The 11,516-nt window shown below is 34.5% G+C and overlaps 1 protein-coding gene across 1 annotated transcript in view; it reads right to left on the bottom strand.

The window, feature by feature from the left end:
* Window positions 1–274: 274 nt before the first annotated feature.
* Window positions 275–11,516, bottom strand: part of LOC117117841 (metabotropic glutamate receptor 3-like) — a 48,510-nt gene continuing 37,268 nt past the window's right edge. The window contains exons 5-8 of the mRNA XM_033262317.1: window positions 8,945–9,133; window positions 4,282–5,330; window positions 2,052–2,274; window positions 275–1,689 (exon numbers count right to left, since the gene is read on the bottom strand). Coding sequence (XP_033118208.1) covers window positions 1,655–1,689; window positions 2,052–2,274; window positions 4,282–5,330; window positions 8,945–9,133 — 1,496 coding nt within the window. The 3' untranslated portion in view covers window positions 275–1,654. The remainder of the gene's footprint in view (window positions 1,690–2,051; window positions 2,275–4,281; window positions 5,331–8,944; window positions 9,134–11,516) is intronic.

Genomic DNA, 11,516 nt, shown 5'->3' with positions numbered 1-11,516 from the left:
CGGTTGGCTAATATTCAAGGGCCCTCTTAAGTAAATGAAATAATATGATGCTTTTTTATCAGTGATGTTACTTTATTGCTGCTCCACGTCTTTGGAACGCTTTGCATTGCTCCGTCAATCATATTAGATCTATAAATGTGTTTAAAAAAACTTTAAAATTGCATCTCTTCACCGAGGCGTATAGAGAACCTTGATGTTCCTCTGTTGAGTTTATATTATTTAAATGAAGAAGAAAAAAACCAAAACAAAACACAAAAAAACAAAAATTAAAAAAAAAAAAAAAAAAAAAAAAAAAAAAAACATGATACCATTTTACTCTGTCGATGCAATGTTGCTCCTTTTGCAGTGCACGGTAGTGGAGCCCTGGGCTTCTCCCGGGGTGGAAGGTGCTGATGCTCAACATACTGCCTTTGAGTATCTGCGGATGTGCGCTTTATAAATCTTTATTATTATTATTATTATTATTATTATTATTATTATTATTATTATTATTATTATTATTGTTATTATTATTATGAGGTTTAGGAAGTGGAACTGTTTTTATTCGTAAAAAAAGTCTTGCTGACACAGGAATAGAACTCAGGACCCGGGCATTACAAGTCAAGTATCTTAATCACTAAATTTTTAACTCCATTTCAACACACATGATTGTAGCAGAAAATGAGGTTTTCCAACTAAGAAAACGATAACGAATAATAGGTACGTCATATTTTTTATAAGTTTATAGGCCTATGGCCTTTCATCTTGCGTCTTACGAGAATCACTATGATATTCGTATCATTTAAAGCATATTTACTAACTATACGTGATATTAACATCAATAATGTAATGTAGTATAGTTTACAGGATCTGCACCCAAAATAAACTCATATCGCAAAACGTAAAAGCAATTAAAGATGTCCTGCAACCTTACCCAAACATTCAGGACCTACTGTCTGGTAAAGTCGTCTAAAGTGCGCAAGGTCCCACAAATCCACGGCGTAAAACGTACGTTAACTTATTTGATTGTGGGACATGCGCATATTTCAGAACCTCTTCTGATTGATTGATTAGTTAAGTTTGACTCGCTATAAAGGCCACTGATGTTACAAAAATAAAACCCACTACCTGTTCGTCATCGTTTCCACAAGGCTGTGACTCTCTCACTACAAAAGGATTCCCTACTACTGAACACTAACTACTACTGAACACTAACTAATAATTCTCAAACCTCATTTATAATCAATGTAAAAATATTATATTTTTTTCTTAATGAACTGGTAACTGCTTAAATATCAACATTTTTTTCAGAACTGAGTGAATCGGGCTAGGTTATTCATTGTTATTGTGATCAAACAACAGCTGTGGTAGGCGCAGGTTAATTTGACTCCTTGGTGAGACCAGCAAGACTTGTCGGTAGGAGGGGACCTCTGTTTTAACTTACAGTTGCGTGATACTCTGGTCACAGAACGTATAGTTGAGTGCCAACTTCGTCTCTGCTTAGCTAAATTCTGACGCCTGTTTTACTGGCGGAATCTGATAATGACGACTATTCTTGAAATACATAACAAATTAAACGCTAAAAAAATATACTGTATCTTTAATCAGAAATATAGGTAATACTTTCAAGAAAGTTTGTACGGTTTGCTGCTATGGATACCAGCGGTTTGGTTCGTTAGGCCCTGGCTGCAATCTGTGAAGCGTCTTGTCCTGAAATGTTGAATTCAAATATTAATATTGATTAACAACGAATTACTTATTTGTTGCCCTTCCAACTATTTCTATAAAATAAAACAATCGGCCCATATGAAGCCCTTGCTGCTTCCACGGCAATTTTAATAACCACTGTGAGTTTGTCGCCCTCTGTGTGAGTTTTGACCATCACAGAGGAGAGAACTGGCTGCAGTAGTTTCAACAGAAAAATTCTGAAACAACTACAGTCGGAGAACCAAATACGGCGTTCAATAGACGCTGCCCCAGAATCCGTGTAGTAATCACAATGAGCAGTACAATATTGCTTTCATCTAAGATTTTATCACTGTTTTCTTAAAGAGAGACAATCTAGTACGAACCACAGATTATTGACAGCTGCGACGTGCCATTATTCAACGTTGGTCCAATGGATGCTGTTGCGTCTGCAGAAAACGAACGGGCTTTGGTGGTGCCAGGACGACCCAACGTCCGTGTATTCTTTTCTGGCTGTAGGAGTACAATGTATACTTTTGGCCCGAATAGACAACACAGCAAGGAAGTGGCACTTAACATCACTGCCAGACTCATCATCATATCTTGTATCTGTAATTGATGGAATATCGCATTTTAATCGTACTATTTTTTATAGCCGAGTGACTAATGCCAACATTTTGTGTATCTGATTAAGAGCTTAATTAATCATTACTGATCATTATTGATTACAGATTCATATTCATTTGCTACTTTACTAATACACACGTCACTTCCCTGAACTAAATTACAATCTTTCAATGAACTGGTTTATTCACGTTTTTTTTTTTTTAATATTTTGCTGATAATGAGGATGAGGGGGAATGGAAAATTGCAAACGATGGTGGTGATGATGATGATGATGGTGATGATACTACAGTATTATCTTTGGCCTAATTATGACGAAACAAGAATTTCCGAGTTGAGATTCATCATGCTTGCGTCGAACGAGGCACGTGTACACTCAGATTATGAAGTGTACAAACTACCGGTAAATCTAGGAAATCAATAAGTAGCCCTGTTCAAGGTGGATTGTTTGCCTAAATATATGTGATGTCCAACTTTCTCTAGTCACTTCGTGTTCTTCTCGTTTATTTGTTTTTATTTCAGGCTCACAAAAACATTACATAGAAAAAGATTTTCAAAGCAAAACCATTCAAAAATAACAGACGAAAACATAAAAAAGGTAAGACGAAATCAGACAATCCACAGAACAGGAACAAAAGAAAATGAAATACACAATTATACGCATCAGAAAAATAAATGAGGTCAGAGGGAGCATTTGATAACCCTTTAAATCCGAAGTTTGTTTCCAAAGGGGTCCAGATTAAGATTAAGATGTGGATCTGTCGATGATGGGCCATTTAATATTATTATTAATTTGAACCGTGAGCCATGCAGCAGAAGCTGGTCATATGGACCCCCTTTTTGTATTGCTGTCTTGTGAGTTTTCAACATCGACAATTCTCTGCTGCTTTTATGTTTGGATGGAGGCCAATTGAATGTAAATGTATGTTTGTGATTTGAGTATCGAGTTTTCAATACTGTTGAGTGGGATTAGTGCTTCACATTTCCATTTGTAATTCCAATGGCTTTGAAAAATGGCAAGGCACTTTTTTAAAGCAGACATTCAAATTTGTTTCGGCAGTTGTCCATTTTGGTGCGTAGGAGTGGGTAGTTATGGGGGCTGTAATGATGCTGCCCATGTCTCTGCAGCTGTAACTAACAAGTACAAAGTCAAGTTAGTTGTAACTAACTTTGGCATTGTTTTTTTCTTGTAATACCGACTTTAACTCCTTGATGCGAATGTTTATTTATACGTTTTGACCTTTGACATAGCCATGCACAATTTTATCTACTAGAGGGATGTTTGATGAATTTCCATAGTTTGTACGGCCATCATTTCTCTGCTGTCCGTCGCACAAAAATGTTCTAGGCCTACTTGCCTAGTACCACCGATGGCAGGTTTAAGTTTTTACAGTCAGTGATGATGGGTTTATTAGCATCATCGCAGACACTTGATTCGACATAATATCTTTGATATTTGCCATAACATATCATTAGCCTAATTTGCGCTAGAACAAGACGCTCTTTCTTGACTTGCAAACAACAGAGGTTTACCGTTCACATATGTTGTTATAAAATAAGTTAGATCATAAGCCTATGCACAAAGATTGAAAACGTTTTAGATGATTTAGACTTTTTCAAACGACGAATTTTACATTTACTACCAGACAACTGAAGAGGCTATTCATAATAGCTTGAGGGATTCGATGTTGTTATGAGGCGAAGAACATAATGTTCTTGTTTTATTTTTTTTAAAAAAGAAGTTAATTGTACAAAGTTTAGCAATTTAAATATTGAATAATGTTTGTTGAAATCTGCTAGCATAGAGTTTATCTTTAAATGAATTACGTTGATTTCTCTTAATGAAGTTAACAACTGTTTTAATAACGAGATTTCTAAAACAGTAAATTCTATGAAGATATAAACGTTTATAGCAAATAATAATTTGGAATGTCATGAACTTGTTCTTAACTTCTTCCGCCAAATTAATTACGCATAAAATAATAATATTACCTTATAATCAATAACAGAAGTTCCAAGGTAGATAGGTATGAATGCGATCCAAAGAATACATGAAGCATACATAGCGAATGCAATGAATTTTGCCTCATTAAAATTCTCTGGAATTTTTCGTGTTTTGAATGCGTAGATAGTGCAAAATATGATCAGCAAAAAACTGTAGCAATTAGAGACAAGAAGCATTTTATCAGTTACTTGACAACGCAAAACGACTTTGTCTCTCGTTGGGTATTGCTCTACGGCTGCTGGTGGATCGATCAACAGCCAAATTGTCACCAGAAACACTTGGACAGATACCAAACACCCACAAATTACTAGTTGAGCACTGGGACCAGCGAATTTAGGTCGCTTCACGGTGTGAAGGCAGTTATTAAAAATTCTAGCTATTCGATTTGTTTTCGTTAAAATGGCTGCATAACAAATTACAGAGCTGAGTCCAAGACTGCATCTCAAAACACCACAATTGATATTGGTAGGTGGGGCCAAGATGATGAACGGCAACGCATAACAATAGGCAATACCCGTCAGTAATACATAAGTAAGTTCTCTACCAGAAGCCCTGATGATCGGGGTGTCATTGAAGCGCAAAAAGATAGCAATCACGATACCCGTGAAAGTTAAGCCTGCAGAAGCGACGATGATGGATATCAAAACACCAGGATTTCCCCAAGTAGCAAACTCTGCAGTTATCTGTATGCATTCAGTGCGGTTAGCATCAGGCCTATACCCTTGCTGACACTCTGTGCAACTGAGTTCGTTAGCTTTATAAGCATACTCTGTACATTCGGTACAGACCCAGCAGCACTGACTACCGCCTTGGATCTTCTTTATCTGGCCGTGACGACATGGCTCCGAGCATTCTGATACTGGTTCGCTGCCATCGTTCCATGCCATCTCGCTCGTATTTAGCACCAGATGTTGGTCTTTCCACTCTCCAATTTGATGGTAGGTGTATGTGCTTCCTCGTTTCTGGTACTGGAAAATATGGTACCGCCCAAGCCTGTCTCCATCTTTGTTGAAACTAACTGTTTTCGTTCCTTTCCCTGTATTTAAAAATTGTGAAAGTAGAAACGTTAAAACCATTAAAATTTTGATCAATATGCACAGTATCTGTTTCAATCCAAACTAAACTTTTTCCTATTTTATTATGTTATTTTTGTATATATTGCTCTAATTCAAAATAATTAACTCAAAACAGTATAGTCAATCTTAAATCTGTCAGTCACTGCCCATGAGAGACCAAATAGCATAAAGTTAGTAACTAGCCTTTCCCATTGATATACAGTCAAGACATGCGAGTGAAAAAAAATGAATTTATATCTAAAAAAGACCAACATAAATTACTTATACTGTTTGGAAGACTGTTCCAATAGGTTATGGCAGACGGGAATTACTGATGATTGATTTGATCGGGTCTTACATTATGGTACCACAAATGGCATTGAGTGATTACGTTAACTACTACAGCTGCCATGTTTGACTTAAATGCCAGAGTATAAAATAATATGTTCAAATCCGAGCAGGCGAATGCGACAAAGAAGGTTTGTGAAAAAAATTAAGATTACAAAAATGTTAAATAACAGTAAGGCAGATAAACATTAAAATCAATATTACTTAAAGTACAAATTAATTATGAATTTAGACACTGGATCATATTATGTAGCATTACTTGGGGATAGTTAAATCTTGAGTTTTATAAAATGTATTTTTTATAATTATATTTTATTATAAAAGGAAACCCTGATAATTTATCTGATGAACATTCTCATAATACCAGATTTAACAATACTTTTAATTTATCTATTCCAAAATCTCTTCGTTAGGCAAATCTAGAGTTGGTTAGAAATTGAGATTTTTTTTTTCTTATTCTAAGTATTATTTCTAGAAAAAAAAATTATGCAATTACTGGAACAGGTTTTTTGAAAGAATATTATATATCTAATAACGATGCCTTTTATTTCTTTTTCTAATATATTATATATTTTGCTTAAATTTCTTTTGGTTGTTAATTGTATTATCGTTGTATTTCATTGTAAAGAGGGTTAAACTCGACTAGAGAAAGCTATCTTTAATGTCCTATTGCCAATTTTGTATTATCCTTTTCACTTGTTTGGCAATAAAAATTTAAATATTTATATAATTGTTACAAGAAAAGATTTAAAATGCCGTAGGTACATCATTACATACAATTACCAATTGGAAGATACGAAACGGAGGCAGTCAATCAACGTTTTCATTAAGCAATCCCAAAACGCATCTTCTAATCGGCGAAATAAAGGAAGAGTCTTTGTTGTAGATCAATTACAGATGAATGTATTTTACGTTTGTTTTGTAAGATTTTTTTCTTATTTTTTGACGCGTAGTTAAACTAAAATGATTGTACAAAGAAGGAATAGTATATTCCTTTCAATGTTCTATGTTGGTAGGCAACAAATTATAGTAGTGATTAATGAGTAAATCATTAAACTACGTATATATAATGAAAGTAAATGTAGTATAAAGTAAAAATATAAGTAAAGTAGGTTTTGTAAGTATAGTTATGAAGTTTGGTAAGTAAATTGTGTAAAGTAAGTAAAGTAATTAAAGTAAGTAAAGTAATTAAAGTAAGTAAAGTAAGTGGAGTAAGTAATGTTAGTAAATAAATAAGTAAATAACGCGTCAGTCAGTAGCCTAAAGTAAGTATAGTAAGAAATATACGTAAAGTAACTACAGTAAATAAGGTAAGTATACAATAATAAGCAAAGTAAATAATGTAAGTATCAATATAAAGTAAGTAGGCCTGTAGTATTAAGTGCACACACAGTGGGTATACCACTATTATACTGCATATATGTAAAACCCAATTCAATATGGATTGAATAATTAATCCAATTTTGATTTTAGATATAGACTATCACTGAAAAAAATCTTAATTACATATACTGAATTAATCAAATGTTTGGTATTTATAGTACATACATCTATGCAATTATGTGTCAATTTGATAAAGGGAATAATAGCTGAAGATCTATTAGGTTGGTTTATCACTGTTACATTCTTAAGCACATAATATTAACAGTTAGTTAGGTAGTATGGCAGTAAATCGATGCCTTAACTACATGACGAGAATGTGTTTCGTATTGTACCGATTCATTTACAATTTTTTTTTTTTTTTTTTTTTTTTTTTTTTTTAGAATGTTAACAAGCCAGGCAAATCTCGAACGTATCACATACAAGTGAGGTTTATTTTTAATCTAGACGATTTTTTTTTCTAAATTCCCGAATAAAGACAGACACCTTTAAGCCGAGAAGTGAGTGCGTCGTATAGTCGTACGACAAATCCAACTCTACTCTCTGTCAGCAGTAGATGACGCGATGCCGTCTGTTGATTTTCGGTGGTGGCAGTCTAAACGGATCATCATTAAAACGATCCGTTGCGCGCGCGTCGTGGCGCGCTGCGTTTTGCCATTAAATCGCGTCAGGCGCAGTGAGTGCCCGGTGGACCAGACTATATAGCCTGGTTCTCACGAGAGCCCTAGTATCCGTATCGGGAGCTAACCGTTAGCGCTAATCGTTAGCACTTGCGTGAGAACGCCCGATCGGTTTGCGCTAACCGTTAGCGGTATCCGGATACGCTAACGGTTAGCAAGCACTATCGATTAGCAAGTTGAGGGCGTTTCTATCATCAACCAATAACACGTACACGTTTACAATTTCCAGTTTCTTATTGGCCAGTGATTCGATCATCATATCGTTGGTATCCGGATCGGGATTTTCTCGCATGGACGCACGGCAGCTAACGGTTAGCAGGATCCGGATCCTGCTAACCGTTAGCTGCCGTGTGAGAACATAGCCTTTGGCTACGTTCAGACTTGGAGATAAGCCAGGCTTGAGTTAAGCCCGGCTTAACTTTGCCGGGCGTTCAGACTAACGGGTTTAGCCAGGCGAGAATTTGCATAATAATGAACCGTAACCAGGAAACGTGTTTCAAAACATTGTTTGCGAAACGTACGCTCGCTCACAGCGTACGTAATTGAATGCTGATTGGTCATTTCGTCACCCGAAGTCAATGCAAGACCCCCGCAACGATTGAAGCCCGGCTTAGAAAAAAGTTAAACACGGTGGCGCGCTAGGCCTAGTTACTATATGAAACACAGCCTGGCTTGAGATTATTCCACCTAGTTCAGACTGGCAGTCTGAACTAGGCTTATAATGTTTTCATACTGAATATAGCGCAAACTTATGTTTATCGAATTTTGAAAACCATCATGACAGTGTACAGACATCTTAGTCATCGATCAAAATGGAAATTAACAAGGTGTGTAAATTCAATGCAGTTGCAAATGCTTGGAGCGTTTAAAACACGGAATTGTTAAGTTTCCAAATGGCTATTCGAACGTGGTGATTTGGTGAACTGTTCGTACCTCGTAAATTATTTGATTGTCTACTGAATTACGAGACAAATACTGTTACTTAATCTAAGAATATAACTGCACAGACGTGATACATAATATATTGCATGTCGCTTAGATGGAATTTCATTAACACAAATTCAGTTCTTCAAAAGCATGTCAATAAAGACATAGAGCATGCTTTTTTTTTCTTGTACTACGTTTCAATTATTCAAAAAATAAGTCTGTGTTTGCATTAACTTTCCAATGAAGTTTATAAGTCTTACCTATAAATTCAACTTGCTTAATGTACTTCAGCAACATTTCACCGTTGAGGGCGTTTTCTACTAACGTTCCCGTGTTCTCATTGTTGGACATATTTTGTAAAGCATATGCGAACGCATACACAGAGTCGACCACAAATGCAACCTTGTCTTCCTGAACAAAATTTTCTCTTGTGAATATGGAGGTAACGTCTGAAATATAAAACCCCATCTGAACTTGATAAAAGAAATTTAGATGTAAATCGCATTGTATTGTGGTTTGTAAGATTCTTTTTTATTTTTATTTTGTTGAATACTTTCGAAAACGCTACTAGAATATAATATATTAATAATAATAATAATAATAATAATAATAATAATAATAATAATAACAACAACAACAATATAGTAAAGTTTAGGGAAATCCCCGTTGTATATCAACAATATGAAAGAGAGTAGGAACTCTTAAAATTTTCTACATCCTGAAATGTCAACCATGTTCATCTTCATTTTGATTAACCTATTATATTGTTTTACACTATTCGGAATATACAAGGAGTAGAGGCATGTAGATTATGATATATATATATATATATAGAAATATAGTGTTATATATCTCTCTCTCTCTCTATATATATATATATATATATATATATATATATATATATATATGTATATTTATATATACATATATACGTATATGTATATATATGTATATATACGTATATATATATATGTATATGTATGTGTATATATATATACATATATATAAGATCATGTTGCAATCATGAATATATCACCGTAAATGGAAGAAAGAGAATATAGCAGAAAGATATTTTGTTAGTGGAAAGATAGAAAAACAATAATACTTAGGCCTATTATAAACCGATTCACGAACTAAAATATATAGGGCCTAGGCATATTAAATTTTTCGTTTTCGCAACTCCTTCGGCGCTCCATATATTTGTTCGAAATATACCGCGACCGAAACGAAGCGTGACCGAAACGAAGCGCGACCGAAACAAAGCGCGACCGAAACGAAGCGCGACCGAAATGATCGGCTACCGTATTGAATAAGGACATAAAGAGGCCTATATCCTCTAGTACTACAGAACTAGCTGAGCATACAGCCTGCTAGCCTAGGCCGTAGGGAGGTCCTTTTGTTGACCAAGCTAAAAAATGGTCCGAAGAATTGCCATCTGTAGGTATTGAATTATTCGTTTCATCTGTTTCTAACGTTATTTGCGTAATAATTTCGGACATAAATTATTTCTTTATTCATAGAGGCCTAGGGCCAGGCCTAGGCGTAACTTTTATTATACAGTACTAATCATTTCTAACTAAGTTAGCCTTAGCCTTTAGGCTAATTAAATTTACATCTAATTTTATTCGGCAAAATAATGCCAAACATTATTATAAATGTTTTACATCCATCATAACATTTTTTTTTTTCTTTCAATAATTTCAGAAATATTTAATAGTTTAACATTCCCAAAAAAAAAAAAAAAAAAAAAATTTAACCATGCATACAAAATTAAATATTTTTTTCATTTCAATTCATGTGGATTTCAAATGCATTTAACATACGTATGCGTAACGATAGGCTAAAAATATTTTGGCATTCCTGGTGTGAAATGAATAGTTGATTTCGGATGTTGCCAATCTAAAATAAACAGTTTGACTGAAAGAACTGAACTAATGAAAAACATTACAACCAATATTTAATTTTTATATTATTTACTGAACTTATAAACTTATATTTTTTGTCATTTTTATTTATTTATTTACTTTATATTCTGTAATTGAATTCTCTATTTTTTAACATTTTTTTTGTACATTAAGTTATTCCTTAATTACTACAGAATGATGACAGTAGCATTTGTTTTGCTTGTCCAGTAATTTTTCTTTACTCATTTATCTTTTCAATAATTCATTTTTAGTTCCTATGCATGTAATGCAATAGGAACTATTGTAATCACTCTTGCTATTTCCTATGTTTTTAGTTCCTATGCATGTAATGCAATAGGAACTATTGTAATCACTCTTGCTATATCCTATGTTTTTTATTGTGTGTAGTGTGTATGTGTGTGTGTAGACATTTATGCAAATGCGCATGCGTCAAAGAAAAGTTTTCCGACATTTTGTTTTACATCGCGATGCGAAGATCGATGTGAAGTTTCTGCAGAGTTCAGTCAGGGCTCACGCTAACCGACCGGAATGTCGGCATGGATGAAACTATTTTGGTTTTACTGCAAAAAAATCATCTGCTGTAGGCATAGGTATTTTGAAGAAGGCCTAAAATAAAACTAAAATGTTTTAATACTTGCTGAAATACATCGTTTCTTCATTTAGATCTCCATTTTTCACTTAGTCCATGCATGCGACGTTTTTTTCTGTTGTATACGTATGAGTAGTCATATGAAGGTACTATATCCCCGACAGTTGGCTGTGCAGCAATGTACCCTTTGAATGCAAACTGAAAACAGGTGAAAATATAAAGGCAGCCGACTGTCGGGTACATAACGACTATCTAGCTTTCCACAAAAACATGAGGCCTAAGATAGGCCTAGTTCAGTATTACTGCGATGCAAGGGTA

This window comes from Anneissia japonica, unplaced genomic scaffold, assembly GCF_011630105.1.
Source record: "Anneissia japonica isolate Jap-2015-1 unplaced genomic scaffold, ASM1163010v1 scaffold288248_len282104_cov177, whole genome shotgun sequence".
Lineage (NCBI taxonomy): Eukaryota > Metazoa > Echinodermata > Crinoidea > Comatulida > Comatulidae > Anneissia > Anneissia japonica.
This window is presented reverse-complemented; position numbering and strand designations above follow the sequence as displayed.